Here is a 26,121-nt window from a genome sequence, read left to right on the forward strand (position 1 = left end):
CTATCAGTTGAACAATGCGTGCTGATCCAGACCACAAAACAATATCTGGTCGGAGTTTAGTGGCAATCTGAGGTGGAAAAAGAAGCCGTTGGTCAAGATCATCCAGCATCTTCCAGTCCCTAGCAGCTTCCAGTTGTCTTGGGCGACAATTCACCTTTGGCTAAGCCACGCCCTAGAATGTAGATTGACCAATCACAGCGCAGCCAAGAACGAGCTCCCACAGAGGTCCAACAGTTTTTCACAGCGCTCCATTGACTTTCAACACAGGCGTCTCATATTTTTGGTCTTGGTCTTTGGTGTCATATCTTTGGTCTTTTCTTGGTGGTTGCTCGCCTGGGTGGAGGAATAATGTCTTCCGTGTTTAATGTTTTGCTAGAGAACAGGTGGCAACTTATTGGTCATGTTACGCTTGCCTTCCAAAGCTAAAGCCCGTCAGATCGTCCACTTATTGGCGGCCGCCAAACCACTGCTGTGCTTGACAGGGCTCTCTCCCTCACGCATATTAATCAAAATCAATTGACACGATAGTAAAAGGATGGAAGACTGCAGTTTCACGTGGAGCATTTGGATATTTTTAGAGATTATAGACTCTAGGAACAACATCTCAATGAACATTTCAACACTAAATTATTAAGGCTTGTTTCATATAGATGCCTGTCTCAAATACAAGCAGGTTCAGTTCGACGATTTGGGAAAATAAAAGCCTGGGCTATTATTTGAAGTTTTACAGTATATTACAATATCATGCTGTATACCTTTCTCCACTGACGTTCTGAGATGTTCAAAGCGTACAAAGGATACTGATTGTTAGAAGGCAGCTGTCTGACTCGGAGATGATGAATGGGAATATGGTTTAATAACGTTGTCAAAAGGCTAATCGACTTTGTAAAGAACAATACCCTTGTGCAGCTTTTACTTCAAAGTTGACCGGGCGAGTGTATCTTTGAGCTGGTGTGAGTGAGTGGAGTCTGGGACTATTAGCATATTTATGGCTCTGTGTTTACTAAATAAAGCGGTTACATTCAACGTATTTCAAGGCATGAAGACATTTTTTTCCTATTTAAATGTGTAATTTTGGTGATCAAACATGACTTTTAAGGGATAAAGGGACACTCTAAACAAAAAAGTACTGAGCTGAAACTTTTGATGTAGTGTTTTTTATGAAGTATTTGTTCTATATTTACTTAAAGTAAATACTACCAGTACTTTGATATTTTGTTAAACAATGCAAAGGCATCCATACATTTATAAGTGATGTAATTTGCGAACATATGAAGAGTTCAGATGCAAAAGCCTCTAAATGCCATTTGAAATTTTCTTCTTTAATGATGATTTTTGTCAAACTTGTATATTCAAGTTCAGTAATTTCACTTAAATAACAATTAATAGGTAATTACCATTGCCATTTAAGTGAAATCACTGAACTTAAATATACAAGCTTGACATAAATCATCATTAAAGAATGAAGAAAAATTTCAAATGGCATTTAGAGGCTTTTGCATCTGAACTCTTCATATTCTTATTTATGTATCTATTTATGCTGCGTTTTTGTTAAATTAGTTGTGTGGATATTTTACCAGGTTTTAAAATTTATCGTGAACGGCAGCACAAGCTTGCACTAATCACTTATTTCCTGTATGGTTGCCATGACGCTGCCTTCTGATTGGTCCTGATCAGCAAGGTGACATTGTATCCTGTCTCTGTGTGAGCTGAGGCTTATTTAACAAGATTCTGTCCATTAGGCAGCCCTGAATTCGCTGTTCCGGTCACACCTGAGAGTATGACCAAACATCAAATGACCCGATTTGATACAGCGGTCTTCCGACAGGCAAGTCTTTCATGTTAGTCTACAGGAAGAGATGGGCTTAACAGACCACACTGGAAGCCCACTCTAAAGTCACGCAGCCTTTAAAAAGCGTTTCGAGTAATAGATGATAAATGACCTTTACCCTCAAGGAGGGAGTCAGTCATCTTTTCAGCGATGCAGAGAATAGAAGGCTTCCTTTGATCAGCTGCCAATCAAAGCGCCCTTTCCGTTGGAAAACACACACGTTGCCCTCTATCTGTACCCCTATTGTGTCTGAGTGGGCTGTATCACAGAGATGACAATCTAGAGACATGGAGGGCATGGCAGACAGGCGGTCATCGGCAAGAAAGGAGCGATGAGGAGATTTGGAAGGTGGATAAAAGGGCTGGTTTGTCATTTAATGGCTTCTGTGAGAAAAAGGAAGGGAGGGTGCCATGCCTGTATGCGAGCGTGTGTGTGTGAGCGATTAGTCACTGTAGAATGCTCTGCTGCTTTCAGAGTCTTGCCTCAGTAGCTCCTCGCACAGACAGTTACAGAAATAGAAACAGGAAGTGCTTTCATTTCACTCAGCGGCCCTTTAAAATCACAGTCAGATTTGCCGCACAGAGGGAGGTGGGGGGTAGAGAGAGAGAGGGAGAAAAGAGGGCAGGAAAAGTGATGAGAGGAGATGTGAGGGGATATTTGGATCACTGCATCTCTATAATAAGCCAGAGCTGTCTGGTGGGATATAGTCTAAGAAAGAGGAACTATCTTTCGTTGTGAAATGCTAATGAGGGCTCACGCTGCCTTGTGATTGCACAGTTTTGTTAGTGCACATTTTCAGATATAATTCATGCACTGGCAAGTACATCATGTACTAAAGGTATTAGGGCAGGTTAAGTGGCGGGTCCCCAATGTAGGCAGTAAAACCCCACCCCTTCCCCCATAGAAAATTAGTTGTGAAATAGGTGGTTTGCAGTCACGTGATTGTGTTGACGCGCGGAATGCAGATGGAGGACAAGGAGTGAAGAGCGCAATGGACGAGATGGAGGAAAATCCGTACTGTACTACTTTAGACGCTATTACAAGAGAAATATATAAACAGAAAATCGAAACATGTTGGACGTGATCCTTACGTTATGAAGAGGACCGATTTTCAACTGAATTGAGAGATTTGCCTGCCATCAAGGCTGTAGATATCAGCAACTACCTCGTCTTACAGACATACTTTGACTTTACAAAGTTCGGAAACTGGTACGTTACACGAACAGCCACATAAGTGTATTTAAACACCTCAATAATGTAATTATTATAAGCCACGTAAATAATGTATTAACTCACATTTGACGAAGTGAAAACTGCGCACACACACAGGCATTTTCCCATTCAGCTCCTCCCGACCGCAGACGTACGTTTGCAAGGCATTTTTCCCAGTGTTTTTCTGTCAATTTCTTGTATTACCCCCCTTATGAACAACAACTTTGGGCACATGATAAAAACTTCGTGGTTTGAACGATTTGAGCAACCATAAACGACGCAAAACATAGGCATTTTGAGTGTGTTATAGTGCTTCCTAATGTAGAAAATCACTTCCTGCCCTCCATCTGCTTTTCGCGCCATGGCAACGCAGTGGCGTGACGTCATGTGAAAACAAGCTATAGCAGGTAACATTTTGAGCAGCTTTCTGTGCAGTACTTTATTTACATAAAATTATTTATTTTTTAAAACTTAGTGTAATGGTTAGCGTTATTGTCACCATACATAAACTGCCGTTCAAAAGTTTGTGGTCAGTAAGATTTTATAAAAGTTTTTTATTATTGTTCATCAAACAAAAATACTAAAAATTACCTTTGAAATATCTATTCATCAAAGAATATTGTTTTTTTCTTAATCATGGTTTCCTTGTATATTTTAAGCAGCACAACTGTTCTAACATCGAAAACAACAGACTTCTTGATTTCTTGAGCACCAGATTAGAATTATTTCTGAAGGATCATGTGACACTGAAGACTGGAGTAATGATTCTGATGACAATGTCAGCAACAGTTGCAACATTGATGAGATTTTATTAAAAAAAAATGCCTCAAGTATGGCAACATGAAGCTGTGTCTCATTCCCATTCTCAGGGAGCTGGGTTATATGGATAACCCTGACATGTTCCCTGTTTAGAGAACATCAATGCCGCTTTATAGTGTTGATGCTATGTGAACGACAACACCCTTGCTACCATACTAAAAGAAAGCCTGCATCACAGGTTGTGAAAAATTTACACAAGCACAAAACAAGTACAAGAGGAGTGTCTTTGTGGGATGTTTGTGCTGTGGCAGGCTGGTCCTCCCGCATACATTAATCATGTTTTATAGTGTGGATGTGGGCTCAACCTCAGGACCCCACATGTACACTGTAAAATCTGATGAATGTGTGTGATAAGGACCAGCCTGCCTGCCACAGCACAAACATCACCACAAATACGCTCCTCTTGATTGAAGCATTCACACTTAGAATGGGTAGAATGGGCCCTGAAGCTTAGAGGTGAAGTAACACCGTGTGCCTTATAGACAAGTGAAACAGCGCCTGAAACCCAGCCCTTTTTGAGAGCTAAGCAATAGCTACAAGCAAAGCTACCTTGAGAATCAGAAGCTTCTCTGAGGCTGACTCTAATGCCTAGTTCACACTATATGATTTTAAGCCCGATTTGCAAATCGTTGAGCTTGCCGAGAGGTCAGGTTGTTATCGCGTGCAAATCGCGGGGGATTAGCAGGCGTTGAACGCTCGCCAATCTGTTAGTATGAAAGAGCCAACAACGCATCAAAGACGCATTGCAGACGCCTCACAGACGCGTCGCGGAGCCCAGAAAAATATCTAGCATGCTAGATATCCAGAGCTGTCGCACGACTCAACCTCATGTGATGTCATGAGCTACAGCCAATAAGAGCAAGGCATGGGTTAAGGTCACCGGGTTTTTTCTCAGAGCAAATCATCGCACAAACAGTTTGCAGCTCTAGTTTATGTCTGACATCCATAGTCGCTTGTTGTTGTTCTTCGTATTCTTCGCTGGATATTGGCATGCCTGCTTTTTCGAATCAGGAAAAGCTATTCATATAGGCATATTGAAAAGCTTCATTAAAAATATGTATGTAAACTATTTATGTAATTTTGGTGTTTATTACTCTTTGGTGCATAGACATGAAAATATTAAATATAATTATTTTTGTTCATTAAAAGGAAGAATACTGTGGAAGCTGATTATTCCCTGATTATTTTCTTAACTAGGTTTTTAATTAGTTTTAGTACTGGGTTGTAGCTGTTTGTTTAAAAGTATGGTGCCTCTAATTGGGAAAATAAAATCACCTTTGAATGTCATATGAGAGCTAAAACAATACATAAATACTGTGTTGAAAAACATATTGAGACTAATATAAAGTCAGAAAAAAGACACAGATATTTCAGTTACAGTTAAAAAATATTTTAATTGGTCCTAGAGCAGAGCCCTGTAGGATGTATTTGTGAATTCTTTTCATATCCGCATTTACTGAAGTGCATCACCATGGCAAATTCACTGACAAATATGAAAATGAAAAAAAAGAAGACAAAAATGATTTTTTTTTTAATGGTAGCATCTATCCTCTAGTGTTTTTCAGTCACTTCAGTCCTTTAGTGCACTTCAGTCCCTTTCTCCAGCAGTTGCTGCGGCTGCAAGAGCATCTCCAGAAAAACACGGCAAGACCGAGAGACAGGAAAAGAAAGAAACAAAAAAGAGAGGGATCTCTATCTCTCTCTATCTCTGTGCCAGTATGTGTCTATCCACACGTGTAACACACATGTGCTATAGACAGAACTCTTTAGTTCAGTCTAGCCCAGGGTGTTTACTCCCTGTCATGTGATATCCTGAGCTTCTGACACAGATGCTTTCTAACTTTATACCAATAAACAAAGCTACATATATGCATTTGACTGCTATATGCCTGATTCAGGCCCTCAGGTGTGTGCTTGTGTGTTTGAGAGAGAGACTGACAGGAACAGAGCGTGCCAATGGGGAGTTATGACGTTTAAACATCATCTATCTTTGCCTCTCTGTAGTCCTTGCACTCAGGGATAGGGCCTGTCAAAACATACACTCCCAACTGCTGCACAGGGCACAAAGACACACACATTTACACACACAAACACTCTCCAGAAACCTGACTCATTCAGTCATCCTTGAAAGAGCAGAGATGTCTAGAGAGAGACAGAGATAGAAGATGTCTCTGTTTTAGCAGTATATTTTGGGCAAATGTCTGCGCTTAAACTGCTGATGAATAAATAAAATGTATAATATGTAAAAATATGCATGTGAAATATAAATAAAAAAGTATGTTTACTTGATAATTGACAGCTACATGGCTTTATGTGTGTGTGTGTGCGCGTGTAATTATTGAATTTGTATTAATGAATAGAAATGTTATAGAATAAATTCATATCATTTATTTTAAAATGCAATATTTTCTATAATATAATGTGATTGCGAAATGTAAATAAATAAGAATGTCGAATGTAAATTAACGGTAAGCTTGAAATATATTTCTCTTTCTTACAGATCCTCCTTCTTCAGTCTTGCTTCCTGATGCACACCCTCCAGCGCGCAGCTCCACGACTCCTCCACGCCCATATACGGGCACGCTCCGTCCTTCTCTCACTACTACCACGACAACCACCATGGCGCCGCCTCGCCGCCATAACAACATCCTCCCAGAAGCCCTGACACGGTCGCCTCCTTCCCTGCAGACTCCAGTCGCTGTTGACTATTGTGCCCCACGTCTCACTGCTGAAATCTCCTGGCCACGGACACACCAGGGACAGGTTGCTAAGCAACCGTGCCCACCTGGCACCATAGGTTAGTAAGAGAGTGATTAATCTATTATTAGGGGCAGTGTGTGTGGAGGTTTGTTTTGTTTAATGTGTATTGCATAAATCAACGCTTAGGCTTAGCTGTGTAGCGCTCTTGGAGATATCTGATACACTTCAACACTGCAACAAGGCTCCTGATAAAGCAAATGAAAGAATTAATTTGTAATTCCAGCCTGTAATTAATTTATTATCCCAGTGTTTAGAGCTACTCATCATTAGAAATTCTTTATAATTATGTTCAACAATAGGAATTACCACAGTATAAATAGTTACATAGCAATGTATTATTAACCCTAAATAAAGTGGCCGTAAAAGTATTTGGACACTTAAATAATGATTAATTTAGACAGAATCTTTTTTTTGTCCATACAATAAAATCTATGATAAAACTAATAATAAAATAACCATAGCCATTTTTGAATATACATATACATAAATTAGATTTAAGAGCTAGAAAATATGATCTATATATCATTATTATATACCACTTTATAATAACTTACATTTTGGTATGTACCTAAGTTATCATAAGGCTTCATAAGATTTGCAATACAGTACTCATGTCAAATAAACCACTTTTGTGGTCTTTCCTATTGGTCGCCATTCATTTTCATTTTATGAAAAAGAGCAGCATCAAGATTTTGTTAAACATCTCCTTTTGAGTTTCTCAAATAAAAGAACATCATACAGAATTATATAGCAAGAGGATGAGTAAATAATAGGGATGCTCCGATCAGGATTTTTGCGGTCGATACCGATTTTTTTTTTGTCTTCATGATCTGCCGATACCGATCTCGATCCTGATCATTCAAGCTTTGTAATAATTAAGCTCTCTGTTTTTAATACCACAGGTAATGCTATAGATTGTTGTTTTAACTGAGAATCAAACAAATAAGCACCACAAATATTTTTACAATGAACATTTTACAATGCTTTTAAAAAAAGGGATTTTGCAAAACACGATCCGTTTTAGGATACTATGGCTTATTAAAGAGCATACAGGATTTAATGTCAAATATGTGAATTAGCACAAAAACAAATAGAAACACTGCAACTTCTAAATGAACAAAATGAGTGGTCTGATACAAAAATGATCTGAAATATTATTCAGCAAGTGCTGAGTATTTGTGTCCTTCATTCCTCTGTCCTTTTATCCAGAACACATGCTCCTTTGCGGAATAGCCGCACACCATCAACACTCGAGCGCTAGAAACAGAAATACAATATAAATTGTATAAAGTAATCAAATGTTCAAAAACAGCGCACAATCTTTACAAAAGTGATTTAGTTAAGAGCTAAAGTTAAGTTTTTTAGCCCTTGTACTTTTATAAAGTGTACTTATTACACAAATACTATACTTTAAAGCTATACACTTAATAGTGTATTCCCTTTAAGTACACTTAAGTGGTCTTTAATTTTAATTATATTATATTATCTGCAAGTGCACTTATCAAAAAGTATACTTTTATGATTTTAAGCACACAAAAAGTACGCTGTCAATACAATTAAAGGGTAACTAAACCCCTGGTCAGAGCCTGACTCCACCCACTGGCAATATTTGAAAATGCTGAAAAAGTGGGCGGACCCCAGCGGAGATAGAGGGAACGAAATAGATGCTGAAACACTCTATCCTGATCATTTTCAAAACTCACAATTCCAATTCCTGACTCGCTACAGTGGTTTTGACGACACAAGATAGTTTTTATACTGCCAAGGGCGTAGCTCGCGTGGTGAGCTAAAACCTGGGTACGTCACGAAGTGCGGAACATCCAATAGGAAAATTCAACGGCAGTAGAATTTCACCGTTCAACCTGAAGAGGGCAGCACTAAGACGTTTTTACACCATATATTGTAGAAATAAAACACTTTATAAACAAATGTCAAAAAAGTTACTCTATTAATAAAGATCCATTCTTACAGATCATTAACTAAAAAAAGTTGGTTTAGTGTTTAGTTACTTTTTAAGCACACTTCTTTTCACAAGGGAATGACAGACTAACATTGATTAGCATGAATGGGAAGGACCAACCCGATCTCACGACCAAGTCGTACGAATTTGACGAATGATTAAAAAGTGGCTAATTCGTAACAATTCATACGACCTCACTCGTACGAATTAATACGATTTTGCTAAATCGTACATATTTTACGAATTGGCCAATTCGTATGAATTCGTACGAATGACCTACCCCTTACCCCGCCCCTTAACTTAACCATCACGTGGGTTTAGACAAATCGTACGAATTAGTACGAGTGAGGTCGTACGAATTAGTACGAATTAGCCACTTTTTAATCATGCGTCGAATTCGTACGAATTGGTCGTGAGATAGTGTTGGAAGGACGGCAGTAGACGTCGCCGCTGTCTCACATTACTTACTGTTTTACAACCTGGTCACAGGCAAATAAAACAACATTAAAATCTTTAGAGTCACTTTACAAACAGACAATTAAAATTCTGGATAAAAAGCCCTCAAGTTATCACCATTGTGCCATTTTACAGAAGCATAAGCTTTTAGGTTGGGAAAATGTCATCAAGTATTCAAATCTTTGTCTGTTATACAAAATCATCCATGGTCTGTCATCCCCTCCACTCAGTCAGTTTGTAAACATTAGAAACACCACACAGAGAGTAACACGAGGGTCGGCCCGAGGAGACTGTGTTGTTCCTCTGCGAAAAAGTGCATTTAGTCAGAGTGCTTTTTCAGTCACAGCAGCGCAGGAGTGGAACTCTGTCCCTCAGAGCATCAGAGAACTCACCACATACTCTCTATTCAAAAAACATCTGAAAAACTGGTTCATAACACATCAGACATGTGAGCATTAATAAGACTAGGTATCGTCACTTAATCCAACCGTACTGCGACCTGTGTCTATGCTGGGTCAGTGTGTAGTATAATTTTTATAAATTGGTATCAATTTTAACAATGTCTATTATAGCAAGTGTGTACACTGTATTTATTAGGACTGAAGAACTATATCTGTTTTACGTTTTTTTTATATTTGTATTGTTCATTGTAATCTTTTATTGTTGTTCATTTTAGGTAGACAATTTTAAGATCTGTCCAGGGACAACAGATGAAAAATAGCCTTTTGGCTAATTCTGGTGCATTTACAGTAATGTCAATTAATGTACATTGTCCCTGTCAAATAACTAACTAACTAAATAAATAAATAAGTAGCTTTATTAGCCTGCTTTCACTTTAACACTAGAGGCACTGTTTACATTCACAAGACATAAACAATTGTTTATACTTGCAAAAACTGGCATTTGTGTGTATTTTTGAGCATTCAAGCCCAGTAAGATAAGCACTCGTGCGCTGTATGAGCAGCAGCTTTATGTGTGTGTGTTGTGTGTGCTGACTGCGCTCAGAACTGGTCTCTCAGACAGCGCACGCACGTATCGACTGAGCACTGTTTTGCTGCTTACTGTGCATGAGTGGTTTCAAATCACTTGTTCTTAAATAGCAAGGCTTAAAAATGCATTGTTTCTTGAGATGGTGTAATAACTCCACACTGGTGATGACATGACTGCGGCGCTAAAGTCTGACGCCATCATTTTGTGATCGGTCGGTGACAGCGGCCTATTTTAGTGACCGATACAGATCTGTGGCTGATCGATCGAAGCATCCCTATTAAATAATGACAGATTTGTTGTTGTTGTTTTTTTGGTGAACTATCCCTATTAGTTCACCAATTACTATATAACTACTGTATGACAACAATAACTATGACAAATACTTGTTCAGGCTCTGTATATAGACACACACTCTCATAAGTTATAAATGATATTTATTTACCTCTGTGTATGTTGAGTTAATCTTTAAAAACAGGTGTTCAGGTGTTGTGTCAGTGCCACCTCATTATGTGGGCAGCTGCCAGCTGTTGATTGACGCATTATGTATCGCTCGTAAATCGCTTTCCCTGCTTGTGTGTGTGATTTGTTTGACAGAAATTGCCAGGCCAGGTTTCTCTCAGTGTGTATGTGCATTTACCTGAGCAAATGTGTGTGTGCTTTGTGCTGTGTTCATGTTTTTCTTTATTATTATTTTACAGGTGTAGCCACATTTAATTGTTTGCTTGGCTACTGGGATCCGAAGGGACCGGATTTGAGCAACTGCACCTCACCATGGACCAATCACATCACTCAAAGAGTGAGTAAAAACATGGCACCATGGGAAATATGCTAATGGCATATCAGCCTATTTAAAAAATTCAGTAGAGAGCGATATGCCTATAGCAAATATTCTTAAAGCATAATTTGGCCTGTAGCTTTTTTTTAACAGAAGCTTATCACAAAGAGCAGCCTGTAGCAAAACAGCTTAGAGGAAATTTAGTGTACAAAAAGAAGAGGCAAAATTCAACTGTCAGGATCAGCCACAATTTGTTTCACTTTGTGGTGAAATAATGAAAAGACAGAAAAGCAGGCAAAAGTGTCTTGCGACAGCAGCTTCATATGAAGTGTCACGTGTCTGTGTGTGTGTGCGCAGTGAGAGTGCATGTGTGTGTGACCTGTGATGATGACTGAATCTTAATGGTAATGTGAAAGGGTTTTATTTGTACCGCAGAGAGCAAATCAGAAAATTGCCAGAATCACAAATCTATGAAGCCATTTGTTCATCCACTTATTCGGCCATCAAGGGACAGAGAGAATAAAATCAATATGCGCACGTACATTTCTTTCTCTCTTTCTGTAGATGAGATCGGGGGAAACTGCGGCTATTGTAGCACGGGAATTGGCTGAACAGACAAAGGGAGAGTTGAGACCCGGAGACGTTCCGTCTACAGTCAAAGCCATGGCACAACTGGTGGAACTACTGGACGTACAGCTGCGAAATCTCACCCCGGGGGGAAAAGACACAGCGGCACGTAGCTTAAACAAGGTATCCAAGCTGTTAATAAATCACACACACTGCATAGGTTGTAATTACACAGTTATTACACGTTTATTACATGTTAATTCCATTGCTGCACTTTAATTTTGAGAGAGCTCATGCGTATTTTGTGTGTGAAAGGGAGCAGGAGAGAGAACAGTGCTCTAATTCTGGGCAGAGTACAGTGTTTTAGGCAGTAAACCTGTGGCAGTACACAGATCAAAGGCTTTAAGGCCCAAATGGGAAAACTTCCTGTTAAAAACAGCTACTGCTAGATAGACAGAAAATCTATGCACTCACTCACACACACACCCACACACTTTTATAAATAAGGACACACAAATTAAAGCAGCTCATAAAGCCCCGGTGAGTTTTTCCAATTAACAAAAGAAGCCGCAACATAAAAGAATAACAAAAAAAATATACACTTCAAAGTGGGGAAATGCACACGTCGAATACACATACGCACAGATGAACGCAACAAAAGGTCCGTCAGCTAATGCACTGAAATATACACAGATGAGCCTGAACATTATGCTGTTGGTGCTCCACGTTGTCCAAAGAATGAACTCCGTTCCGGCCTGCCATCGAACCAGGCAACCTTCTTCTATTGCTCCAAGGTCTGATCAGACACTCACATGCCCATTGTAGGGGCTTTCGGCTGTGAACAGGGGTCATCATGACCACGCTGACCAGTAGCACCATATGCATCAGGATGTGACGCATGACACATGTGTTATGACACATTCCTTCTATTACCATCATTAAAAAATGTTGTGGCCTTCTGTCATTTTGGTCCAGACGGGATAGTCTTTGTTGCCCTTGGGCATCAAAAACTTTGGGAGCCCAACACCCTGTCACTGGTTTGTTGTTTGTCCTTCTTCGGACTACTGCTGGAAGGGTATCACCACTGCTGACCCGGAGCAACCCACAAGCCTTGCCATTTCAGAGATACTCTGACCCAGTCCTCTGACCATAGAAATTTGGCCCTTGTCAAAGTTGCTGTACCCAGACCATGACATGTGTCCTTGTTAGGAAATAATAAACAAAATTCACTTTACCTATGAGTTGTCATAATGTCTTGGCTTGTCAGTATATAGACCCCTTTTCAGTTAGTAAACATGGTGACGTTTTTTTTGTGGGCGAAAGCTTAGCTGGAGGCAGAACGATCCCTCTGGCCGCTTCGCTAACGTCTCAGAGAAAATCAGAGTTTATCTTAATGTGTAAGATCACTCAGTGTCCAGGGATTGTTATTTGCAAAAGTTCATTTTAACGGACGGAACCAGATTGGCTGACCCGTACACGCTCACTCAATGGATGGACAATCTGACAGGATTAACTTTAACGCTACTCCAGTTGAGTGGCCTGACTTCTACACCTAAAAGAGAAACTGAAACCTAAAGGATTATTAGGAACACATGTTCAATGTCCCTTTAATGCAATTATATAATCAACCAATTACATGGAAGTTGCTTCAATGCATTTAGAGGTGTGGTCCTGGTCAAGACAATCTCCTGAACTCCAAACTGAATGTCAGAATGGGAAAGAAAGGTGATTTAAGCAATTTTGAGTGTAACATGATTGTTGGTGCCAGAAGGACCGGTCTGAGTATGAAAAGGGAAAAACATTCAGTATACGGCAGTCCTGTGGGCCAAAATGCCTTGTTAATGCTAGAGGTCAGAGGAGAATGGGCCGACTGATTCAAGCTGATAGAAGAGCAACTTTGACTGAAATAACCACTCGTTACAACCGAGGTATGCAGCAAAGCATTTGTGAAGAAGTCACAACATGCACAACCTTGAGGCAGATGGGCTACAACATCAGACGACCCCACCGGGTACCACTCATCTCCACTACAAATAGGAAAAAGAGGCTACAGTTTACAAGAGCTCACCAAAATTGGACAGTTGAAGACTGGAAAAATGTTGCCTGGTCTGATGAGTCTCGATTTCTGTTGAGACATTTAGATGGTAGAGTCAGAATTTGGAATAAACAGAATGAGGACATGGATCCATCAGGCCTTGTTACCACTGTGCAGGCTGGTGGTGGTGGTGTAATAGTGTGAGGGATGATTTCTTGGCACACTTTAGGCCCCTTAGTGCCAATTGGGCATTGTTTAAATGCCACGGCCATTGTTCCTGACCATGTCCATCCCTTTTTGGCCACCATGTACCCATCCTCTGATGGCTACTTCCAGCAGGATAACGCACCATGTCACAAAGCTCGAATCATTTCAAATTGGTTTCTTGAACATGACAATGAGTTCACTGTACTAAAATGGCCCCCACAGTCACCAGATCTCAACCCAATAGAGCATCTTTGGGATGTGGTGGAACGGGAGCTTCGTGCCCTGGATGTGCATCCCACAAATCTCCATCAAATGCAAGATGCTATCCTATCAATATGGGCCAACATTTCTAAAGATTGCTTTCAGCGCCTTGTTGAATCAATGCCACGTAGAATTAAGGCAGTTCTGAAGGCGAACGGGGGTCAAACACAGTATTATTATGGCGTTCCCCTAATAATCCGTTAGCTGAGGAGCTGAGCTGAGTATAACATCAATATTTTGGCACAGATTTATCTGTCACTTGGTTTAAGCAAATTAATTAAATGACAGCATGTAAAAATACCTAACATTCATCCTCAAAAACAAACAAACTTGAAACTATATTAAATATGCTGAGCTCTTGAAATCACTATTGAAATCCAGACATTTTCAAGCTAAATTATTGTGGATTTTCCTGTTAAGCCTATATTTAGTCAATTATTTTGCATCTGGTTGTGCCTTTGTAGTTGATTATCAATATTACAGTTCTATGTTTGACCTGATTGTTTGTTGTAAAACCAGATGAGAACTACTGTACTGCCATAGTGAAACTTATCATAGGGCCCAGAACAAAGTTCCTGGTTGTCTCCAATGTCTTTCTCTGCGCATTTTTGGAGAAAGTATTTTAACGTCAATAAAATGAAAAACATCACCTTTAATGTGTCTAAACATAGAGAAGTCAATCTCATTAATTCTCTCTAGACCAGTTGAAAACACACACACACACACACACACACTAACTATAGTGCCTGAATATCACTTTACAAACTTTAAACGGCCAGCCTGTCAGTTTCCTATTACCTGCATCCAGCTAAAGTTATCAATTACACAAACACCAGCTCATCTGCAGTCAGACACCTGCAGTCCACTCAGACTTTATACATCTCAGTGTTGTTTGTTTGTATGTTTACAGTATTATTGCCCTGGCCAGTATGTAGAATGTTTTGAGAGTACAGTGTCAGTTTCATGAGTCGACATGGTGGCTGTAACTTAATAACAGAATAATTTTGTTCCTAATTTTACTCTGATGCATAATATAATTATGATTCCTTATTATTTATTACTAAATTATTGTAGATTATTTCAGCTAATTAGGCCTTGTTTCTTATTGGGCACTGAATGATTAAATGTGCACTGTGTGTAGTTATGTTTGTGTATGTGAGTTATTGTACGTTTTTAATAATGTGTCTTTCAGCTCCAGAAGAGAGAGCGATCCTGCCGATTCTTCATACAGGTACTTTATTCTGTATTCTTTATTCGCATATATTGTCATTGCTTTCTCATTCATGTCCCATATCATTTCAACATCTACATAGATGGGTAAAGTTTTCAACATAAATACTGCTTTATACTTGTATGAAGCCTTATCTGTCACACCATATGAATCATATTGGCTGTTTGTGTGTGTATGTGCGTCTACGCTAGTGCCCGTGGGCTGCATTTTTTGCATTTATAAAAGCAGAGCAATTTTTTCTCCTGAGAAAGCAGTAGTGATGTCAGCACTGGTCAGCAGTGTCACATCAGGCGACTGATAAACACACACACACACACACACACACACACAGAGAGAGAGAGAGAGAGAGAGAGAGAGAGAGAGAGAGAGAGAGAGAGAGAGAGTAATGTAATGTAGCTCGCGTAAAGCTCAGCAAACTGATCGAAAGAAAAACCATGAGAAAATGACTGATGCGTATCTCAAACTGAGCCAGACCGTTCTGCCAATACATGACTGATTTAGACCGATTTTTACTCCATGAAGTAATTCAGGGTCTAAATGTTGCTCAAGTATTCTGTTTTCTGGATTAAAGGTGCACTTGGTAATTTCTCCTCTATACAAATGTTTAAAGAAATTAATATTCATTTTGAAAAAATATAATATGTTTAAAATCACTCACTTGAGACAAACACTTCAGGAATATTAGTACCCTACTAAAGCCTGTATATGTATTTATGTATTTTATATGGATATTTTAAATTAAGTTCACATGACCAGATAAATACTACTCAGTGTATCTTAGTAATCATTATCCAACACTTATTAATCCTGCATTTATGCAAAGGAGCATCTAGCACATTAGATTTTATTTGATATCATTATTATTTTTAGTGTTTTAATGTAGTATTTTTTTATCATAATATTTTTGTATCGTTTTATTATATTATATGCATCAGTGGAAATTATGTCTTAGATAAAGATAAAACATGACCAATTAATTGACATTTCCTTTTTATTATTATTATTTTTTCAAAATCCACATAGATCAAAAATCTTGGTCATGTGCCGGTTCAAATTTGTTTACAATGGCACCGGTAACCAAAATGTATAGCTTTTTCATGATCCTGAATCCCAATGGGTGTCAGGATAAGTCTCCAATTACTGCTATATTGGCCAGCGCAACCTGAACCGAAAAAAAATGACAGAGTTTCAAATACTCTGCTGAGAAGAAATGACTCTATCGGAACATCAATTGATCCTGCTGATTTAGACAGAGAGAATTACAGGATTCCATGACAACTGTCTGAAGCCTCCCGGTGGTGACATCAAGCAAATATGGATTCTCAGTGGTCATCTAATATGTAATGCAGTGTGTGTGTGTGTGTTTCTTCACACTGGATTAGCTCCTCAGCTTCAAAGCACTTCAGTTCTGCTCCATTTACCAAGTCTGTGGAGAGTATTGCCGCTATGTGTGTGCGGAAACAGAATGTAAGAAGAGTTTAAAAAAAAAACCAAACTCTTATCTGTCTCCGCAGTGGGAGCCCCCAAGTGCACACGCACACACACACTTTCCCCCTGACCTCTTGACACACTCTGTCAGAAGATTTCATAAGCAGTTTTGTGAGGAAGTAAATATAACTCTTCCATTTTACCTTTTATCCCAGTCGTCTCTCATCTCATTCTCTCCTTTTCTCTCTTTCGTAAAAGGGTCATTACTTTAGTGGTGTCAAAATGAATATACTCATCCTGCCTTTAACACACATTCTCTCTCACACACACACTGCTCTACTGTAACTGGGGCAGAATGATTCAACCCAATGGCCAGATTAGCCTGCAGAAACCTAAAGACAAACGACAAAACAACCCTCTGTCCATCCCTACGGATGAGTGCACCACATTGAGAGAAGTTAATTACAAATCTCTTCTCCACAGATATTATACGCTTTATATGTGCTGTAACAGTTCCATAGAAACTTGATCTACATTAAATAAAAGGAATTTGACCTGGAATTATTGTTTGCAGCATCTTTGTGAACGTGTCAAATATATTTGTATATTTGTATATATTTGTAGCAAGCTTTTTAATAAACTACCACCGACCAGTCTTATACCTTCATTTGTATATCAAGGATGTGGTTTTAATATCCCTGTGATAATATTCACTGCCAAATTGAAAAGGCTTAATATCTTAATATCGCACTTTTCTTTAAATACCCTTATATTAGTTTCTGCTGCACAGCCAAGACATTTAATTTTCCTATATAGTGCTTTTATAGACCCATAAATTACCCCTTGACTTGTGTGTGTGTGCGTGTGCGTGCGCGTGCGTGATGACAGCTTCTTTCATTTTCACAATGTCTCATGCTCCCCGTGGATCTTTCTTCAGTTTGACAGGTTTATACTCCAGCACAGAGGCCGTGTAGTGTGTGAGAGCGGGTGAAAGTGGAAGAGACATGGTTTATGGGAGATCTGGGCACTTTGGGAAATATGTCCTTATTGTGAAGTTCAGATGTCAGAACGTATGTGTGTGTGGGTTCAGAAGTCATCTGGAACGCTGACATCTCTGTTTTTCTGACTTCTCTCCGCAGGCCATGGTAGAAACGGTGAATAACCTTCTGCAGGTGCGATCCCAGGCGGCGTGGAGGGAGCTGTCCGTGACCGAGCAGCTGCGATGTGCGACCATGTTGCTGGACACGGTGGAGACGGGCGCCTTCATGCTCGCAGACAACCTCCTCAAAACGGACACCATACAAGAAAGCACAGACAACATTCGTGAGTTTACAAAATGAGTCCCTTGTACGCACTTGTTGAACGTTTAAGTGCAAATCTGTTATGTCTTTATGCATATATTTTATTGATCTAATCAGATTTCACACTATTCGTTCGGATTTCTCTTTGTCACGAGGAGACAAATAACAAGCTAAACAGCAGATGTGTAAACCAGTTTTTTTGGAAAAGGAATCAGATGTTTGTGTGCACAGGGAGGGGAATTTACAGTCTATAAGAACCATAACAGTCTATATTATCTCACAGACCTGTTGGATAATGTGTGATGGGTATAAGTAGAATAATAATAATGTCACAGTTTAGACATATACTGTAATAAATCACAGTAATGTGCATAACTCTTCAAAACAACCTTGAATTTTACTTAGAGCCATGCATTTTAACACTTCCAAAGACAATTTTCACTTCCAAAGAGAATTTTCTTTGTGCACGGAAATTCAATGCAGTATTTTTTTAGATTTTTTATTTTATCATTTTCTAATAATACTAAATGCATACAAAATACAATTCTCGAGCATGTGAATGTATTCTGTCCCACTACAGAAGAATAAAATGCAATCCCACCACAGAAGAATAGAATACTGTATCAATTCTACTGGAAGAAGAAGAAGTTTCCTCTTCTTACATTTGAGTTTTTAGCCTATTTTTTTTGCGAATTTCTAATTTTGTTAGCATCTGAATGATGTAGTAAAGATCAAATTCATCATACATCAACTGCGTCAGTAACACTACATAAAACGTTAAGACATTTTCTGAGAATTTATATCTTTGTTTTACTAATTACCTCTGTTGTAGTGTAGTCCTCATGTAATTTGGTTATATATACTATATTTAGAATATAAAAACACAAAAATCCAAATCACATAAACTAGGGTTTCATGTAAGACCTGATGCATAAAAAAAACACATAATCACATTAGAGGGGCACAGCAGGGATACACGCTTCAAGTGCATCCGCGCCAGATGTAACGAAGCATGTCTGTGAAAAACACAAGAGCGGACCACATAGGGGGTCTCATACTGTCTGACTCATGCAGAGTAATCCATGCCTCATCTTGAGAAACAGAACAGGATTGGTCAAAATGTGTTAAGGGCAGAGATATAGGCATACACACACAGAAAGTATGCGCTCAACATGGCATGATTTCTCCCGCTTGATGGTATTTATAATTACGGATCAATACCGGCATTCAAACGTGACATTTGAAACCATTGCTGTGTTAATTGTGGAACGCTCTAGCGTACCGTTAACTGCTCTCATGCTGTCAGTCAGTGCAGGCAGGAGACAGTTTTCTCCAAGCTGCTTAGGAAAGAATGGGCACTGTGAAGCCGTGAGACCGCAGTAAAAATATCTCTAATCAATATTCAAACCAATGCTAAAAAGAATGTTGCACATTTAGGGCTGTCAAAACAAAGCAATCTCTTTCTCTCTAGAACTCTAGCAGTAAAAATACATAAATAAATGTTTACAGTACATATACTTAAATTTACTAGTCAAACATATACCACATAGAATTACAGAAAACATGACCTTCACTTTCATATTTTATGGATGGCCTGATTTACTAATTATTCTCCCAAGCTTTACTTCAGACTATCGGAGTATTCTCTCAAAAAGAACTTACATGTACCTACCTAATTAGATAACATGTAATACAACCACCCACAGTTCAGTTTATATACAGTACATGACATTTAGAGGCAGGTAAATCTGAGCTCAGCAACACCTCCATAATGAACAAGCGTGCAGTAAACGAGCTTACAACATATCATTTTTAAACTATATCTTTGTGAAACAATTTAAAGCCTTAAATGGATAGTTCACCTACAAATGATGAAGCAGTATCCCTTTAAACAAATCTCTTCGATTTATTTAAAATATTCTTTAGCATTCATTTTGCACATTTTGGCAAATCCAGTGACAAAATTTGCTCAGGCCATCTGACACAGGACCTCAATGGATCCAGTCCATTCTGCTGAATCATAAATGCCCCAGGTGCCAGAGTGGTAGTGACAATTTACTGCTAAATGTAGCCATAATGGCACATTTAAAGTCCTGCAACTGTTAGAAATTTGAGAAACAAACCTTTTAGCTTAAACTTTGATGATAAAATATATCGTCATTGTCGTGTGGAAACCTTGTATCCCCCAAAAAACAACTTTTCAGCAAATATTATTCTTTTTTTTATAATTAAACACTGTATTGTCAAAGTTGATATTGTGGCTTTACAGGTATTTATGATCAGAAACATGCATGTTTCATTATATTATCTACATATTCAAGTAGCTTTTATAAATATGCCTTAGAAAAGAACATTATTGATGTGCATCTTGAGACAAAACAATATCACTGATACATTTTAGTGAGGTTCCTAAATGTAATTTCAGGAGGAGTGAAGTAAACGCATATAAATTTTCAATTAACTGCCTGAGCGTATAAGCAGCCGCTGTCCTTGCTCCGGCATCAGCTTTGGCATCTCTCCACCTCCTCAAATCCACCAACATAATTTAGGCATCTTGCTATCACACTCATCATCCAAGCATTAGTAGTCCCACTAGGGGGGTATATCTAAGCTCGAGTTGAAGCTGCTTCCTTGAGCCCCTCCACTGCCGACAGCTAGCCAAATTCGTTTAACCTTAATAATAACTTGTGAAAGATATGTCAGTGCAAGTTACTTTCAGTTAAAACAGCTCAATCATGAATTTGAGTCTGGGACTAGGCTTATGCCTTGTCTGTAAAACCGAGGGATAGTGTTTCTTAAGCTAAGCAAATGCTACTTATTCAAAGAACCAATTCTGTATTTATCCTTGCATTGCAAACAAGCAGAAATGGTCCAAACTAAATGCAACACTTCATACACGATAGAGGTGGGGTGTAGAGTTATGAGGTTTAACTGACAGTTTGAGGATCCAGTGGAGTTATGAGGTTTAGTCACAAGCTCTTTTTAATACTGTTCATTGCTTAAATATCTGCAAAACCCACAAACATATGTAAAGGGTGACCAATAAAAATGATAAAAATGGCAAAATATGGAGATATGAGGTTTCCTCCCAACAGCGTTGATATGCTGCTGCTAATGAAGCGTGGTATTTTATTTGTCATAGGACCACCAAAGGGCTTTCCACAATGCACTTAATCCTGGGCCATTGTTGTACTAAACATCACTTTAACCCATGTTGAGGAACGTTTCACACGTGTAATTAAGAAGCGAGGTTAGCACCGCTTTTTAGCTGCATCAGAACTGGGAACCAAGCTTGGTTTTTCCAGAGCAGAACCACAAGCAGCACTGAGCATCCGTCTTCCCTGATTCGTTCCAATACCTGAGGCAGGAACGAGACAGCGGGAAAAGCATAGAGCAGACAGTGGGACTAGACATGGGCCAAGCATCCCTGATCTTGGAGAAAAACTTTGGACAGTGAGCATTTTCATGCGATGCAAACAGGTCTACCTGCGCTCTGCCGTATGTCTCCCACAGAAGTAGGACCGGCATTCTCCTGCTGTAACATTGTGTCTCGAAGTCTGTCTGGTTCCAAATTCAGGTGACCAGGCACATGTGCTGCTCTCAATGAGCGCAGATCAGACTAGGAGGCGTTCCGTCGGCCTGTAAAGTTTTCGGGACCTGACGCCACCCTGGCGATTTATGTAGGCCACCACTGACATGTTGTCCGAGTGGAACAAGACGAGCTGACCTTCTATTCAGATACAAAAATGCCTCAGCGCGTTGTCGACTGCCATCATTTCAGGACAGTTTATGTGTAGGAGCTTCTCTTGTTCTGACCACTGGCCAAAGAATGTTTTGCCCTCGAGCAGCGCTCCCCATCCCGAGGTGGTGGGAAGAAGTCCCCAGGTTTACACCTGACTGGTACCAGTTGAGTTCTCTCCAAGGTTTTAAAGCTGTGAAGCATTTCTGATCAACCTTGAGGCAAAACAGATCGGAGGCCCATGCCCGAGGTGGTACTCGCACTTTTAGCCATAACTGCAGGGGGTGCATGCGAAGCAGACCTAACTGGAGTACTGATGATGCTGAGGCCATGAGACCTTCTAAACGGGACTATAGTGCCGCAGCAGAAGGATCTCGTGACGTGAAGCGCCGTTTGTGTGCCAGCAAGTGAGCCGTGGTACCGACTTGCTTACTCCTGAATATACTGGAACAGTCGCTTTCTCCGGAACTAAATGAGCAAAAAGCTTTGTGGGAAGTCTGCCAACGGCAAGACTTGAACACCGTCGTTTTCCTAGGAGGGCTAGGAAGACTTTGAGGCCTCTGGCTTTATCTCAGTCTTCGGCCAGGCCCACACAGAGGGGTGCGTTGGCTAGCAGAGAGAGAGCATGGTCTCTGGTCCCATGCTTGACGCCGCTGTGAAGCGGCGGCGGACGGCGGCTGTGGCTAAAAGCTTTGAGCAGACGGCTGTTTTGAGCGACCTGCTGCAAAACTAGGGCGCTTTGGGAGGAAGTGCTTCATAGCCTGTGACGTCTTCTGAACCTCTGCAAATCTATCCACAATATCTTTGACGGATGATCCCAAGAGGCCAGCTGGGGAGATGGGCGCGTCGAGGAACACAGAGCGCTCCGATTCCGGCATTTCCGATAATGTCAGCCAAAGGTGTCTCTCATCGATAAGAGAGGCCATGGTGCATAGTGCCTGTGCAGCGGATGGTGCCTGTGCAGTGGATTTTACAGCGCGAAGAGCCAGGTCTATAGCGCTCCTTAGATCCGGCACGCTGATCCGGCTCCTTCCTCATCCAGTTTTTAGAGAAGGTTGGCCTGGAGTATCTGCATCATGGCCATTGAATGCAATGCCGACACAGCCTGCCCAGCGGCGGAATAAGCACAGGAGTGCATGGCGGAAGTAATTCGGCAAGTTTTTGAAGGTAACGCCATCTTAGCTCGCCGTCCAGCAGAGGGCAGGCAAAGATGAGCCGCTACAGCGTCTTCCACTGGAGGAAGAGACTGGTATTTTCTGTCTATAGCACCGTCCACAACGGAGATTTCTGCTAAGACAGAAGTGCACACTCTGGCTAAAAAGCGGGTGCTCCAGGAATTTGCAACTTCTTCATGAAGCTCAGGAAGCAAAAGGTGCGGGCCTAGAGGGCGGTGGGACATGGTCCTTTTGAAGGAAACATACGTCCAGCCGATTGTGCGCGGACTGCGTGGGCGCCTCCCACTCAAGCCCGAGGCTCGCAATGGCCTTTGAGAGCAGATGTTCAGTTGAATAACTATTTGTCTGTTATAGGACAACTTAGTTTGAATAAACAAGCATACACTGACTAGCTACTCGCTATATGTTTATCTAAAATGAACAGCAAGACAACTAGAAGTGAATGTGATTTCCATTAAATGAATCACACACAGAAACAAATCCTTAACAAACAAAAAAACAAACAAGCGTTGCAATGAACGTGCTTTGTTTTAAATAAATGACACAGTAAACAAAACCTTAACAAAAAAGTTTTGCAATGAACGTTTCAATTTAGATGTGGAAACTGCGTGCCGGTGCAGTGAGACATACATGCTCGGGCAGATTCTGCTTTAAGTCGTTCATCCTCGGATGTGGCGTTGTGTGCAATGTTACAAACAAAAGCTGTCCACACAGCCAAGCGAAATGGGGTCTTGCCAGTCTTGCTCGTGCGGACGCGTCGAGTATAAACAAGGCTTTACTCCATGTTAGTGTGTGTGCTCTTATCGGTAAAGGGGCACAGACCTCTCCCAAATCATCTCCAGCAGTAACAGCCTCCGAAGCACCAACTCCGCCTCCGTTTCCTTAGTAATCTGATGTTAGTATTAAACATTCTCTATTAGAAAAAAATGTCTGTAAAAAATATTTTAATAGCACGGTTTGGCGGTTAGAGTTCTAATGACAGTGTTCAACTATATCCATTGGTCTTACGGTTATATAAAAACTGTCACACTGCTAATGCAGAGTAAAGGATATAATGCCGGAAAGCGAAGCAGGTACAGCGACTAAAGGCAGCAATCATAAAGGCCAGCGGCTTCAGATACAGAGAACCTCTCGTAAAAGAACCCAGGATTTCGTTTACCCAGGGTTTAGAATTACCTTGTGTAAACTACAGTATGTATGAAAAGTATGAAAAGCCCTAAATTGTCTCATTTAATACTAAAAGAGGTTAAAAAAATACAAAATTAAACTATTTATAAACTATTTAATGTGTTTTGCTGACACTTTTATTTATACCAACTTGCAATAAAGGAACATAATGTCACAGAGGCAGCAATATTTAATGCCAGGTAAAATGCTGGGTTTATTAGAAAGTTTATTAGATAGATAAGGAAACAAGATAGTACAGAGGAAAGGAGAAGAGGACTTTTAGGTGCCTTGATTTAAAGTTATCGAGTGGTTAAGTGCTTGTGGAAGAGGTGTTTCTTCAGCTGTTCTTTGAAAGTTGTGATGGTCTCGGCAAATCGGGTGGAGGTTGACATCCTATTCAATGGAGAGGAGTGGAGAGGGTGAAGATATAGGAAAGTGGTTTTGTTCCTCTTTGTGAATGAACGTGAAGGCTCTGCCTATTCAGTGACTGTAACTTGTTGAAGTGTGTTGAGGCAGGGTGTGTGGTTCCGGTGACAGTCCTGAAAGCCCTAAATTTGATTCAGTCAGAAAATAAGCCAGCCCAGTGAAATCAGGAGAGGTGCAACGTGGGTCCTTTTTGGCTGATTGAAGACCAGACGGGCTATTGTTCTGGATCATCTGCTGAGGCTTAGTCGTGCTGGCTGGGAAGCCGGCCTATTGAGCATTGCAGTAGTCCAGTCTTAAAATGACAAGTGGAAGGGTATGATTTTCCTGATGTTGTGTAAAGCATGAACCTATACATAACTGACCCATTGTTAAAATGTGGATGTAACCCTCTGTTGGTCATCAAACGCTTTTAAAATATATTCAAAGGACCTATTCTAACATCTTAAATAAAAGCATGGTTGCAATTTAAATATTCAAATTTATCGATTTCATTAAACTTTTTATGCTTAAAACATTATTAAATGTTAAAAATTATGCTTAGGTCTTAATGAAGAGAATAATGTTAAAAAGGAAGTTGAAAGGAAAAGGGAAAGGCCTGTTATTGTTTAAAGGGTTAGTTCACCCAAAAATGAAAATTCTTCGAAAGTCTTCAAAAATGAAGACCTTCGTTCATCTTCGAAACACAAATTAAGATATTTTTGATGAAATCTGAGAGCTGGATCACTCCTGCATACTAGTCCATAGGCTTCTTGAAGAATTGAAACTTGCCAGCCTTGAAAAGTTATTAAAGACATCGTTAAAATAGTCCAAGTGACTTCAGTGGCTCAATCTTAACTTTATCAAGCAATGAGAATACTTTTTGTGCGCAAAAACAAACAAAAATAATGACTTTATTTCAACTATTTACTTCCTTCTCTATGAGCCTCTAGTCAGTTAACGTAGTGTGATCGTAGATCTACGTAGCGAGCATATAGCTACGTCACACGTAGTCTCACTATTGGCCGACGCTGGTCATGTGTGTGATGCGTGTGAGGTACAATAACAGAAGCTTACGCTATTAAACTAGTAACCTGACTCGAGGCAGAGAGAGAAGTAAATGAATAGTTGAAATAAAGTTGTTATTTTTGTTGTTTTTTGCGCACAAAAAGTGTTCTCGTCGCTTGATAAACTTAAGATTGAGCCACTGTAGTCACTTGGACTATTTTAACGAAGTCTTTAATAACTTTTCGAGGCCAGCAAGTTTCAATCCCTCAAGAAACCTATGGACTAGTATACAGCAGTGGCGGCTCCTGCAAAATCTCTCAGGGGGGGCAAATATTTGGATGATTGATAAGGACAAGGCCCACCCATGCAATGGATAAATTAACATCTTAAGCATGTAAAGTCAACTTCACTTTAATATTAATGACAAATAAAGTGACTTAATAACAATAAATCTTCTTGTTTCTATACTCACTATTATTACACTTATTTTATCACATTACTCACTTAAAGAGATAGTTCACCCAAAAATGAAAATTATGTCAGTAATTACTCAACCTCATGTTGTCCCAGCCCCGTCAGACCTTCGTTCATCTTCGGAACACAAATTAAGATATTTTTGATTAAATTTGAGAGCTGGATCAGTCCTCCATACACAGCAAATTCTGGTTTTTGGAATAAACTCCCTGTTAGTTAAAATCAACTCAATCTGAGTGTACATGTGAGACCATCAAATAGACTCTAGTGCAGATACTAATCCTACGGAGAGTAAATGTAAGTCTAAAAATAATTATATGAAC

At 39.8% G+C, this 26,121-nt stretch overlaps 1 protein-coding gene across 4 annotated transcripts in view; it reads left to right on the top strand.

The window, feature by feature from the left end:
• Positions 1-26,121, top strand: part of adgrl3.1 (adhesion G protein-coupled receptor L3.1) — a 136,149-nt gene that overhangs the window by 65,162 nt on the left and 44,866 nt on the right. For all 4 annotated transcript variants that reach the window (XM_039693463.2, XM_089132334.1, XM_089132335.1 and 1 more), the window contains exons 7-11: positions 6,363-6,659; positions 10,727-10,824; positions 11,368-11,553; positions 15,066-15,104; positions 17,672-17,855. In XM_039693463.2, coding sequence (XP_039549397.2) covers positions 6,363-6,659; positions 10,727-10,824; positions 11,368-11,553; positions 15,066-15,104; positions 17,672-17,855 — 804 coding nt within the window. The remainder of the gene's footprint in view (positions 1-6,362; positions 6,660-10,726; positions 10,825-11,367; positions 11,554-15,065; positions 15,105-17,671; positions 17,856-26,121) is intronic.

The sequence above is a fragment of the Pimephales promelas genome, chromosome 6 (genome assembly GCF_988280905.1).
Source record: "Pimephales promelas chromosome 6, fPimPro1.hap1.1, whole genome shotgun sequence".
Taxonomy (NCBI): Eukaryota; Metazoa; Chordata; class Actinopteri; order Cypriniformes; family Leuciscidae; genus Pimephales; species Pimephales promelas.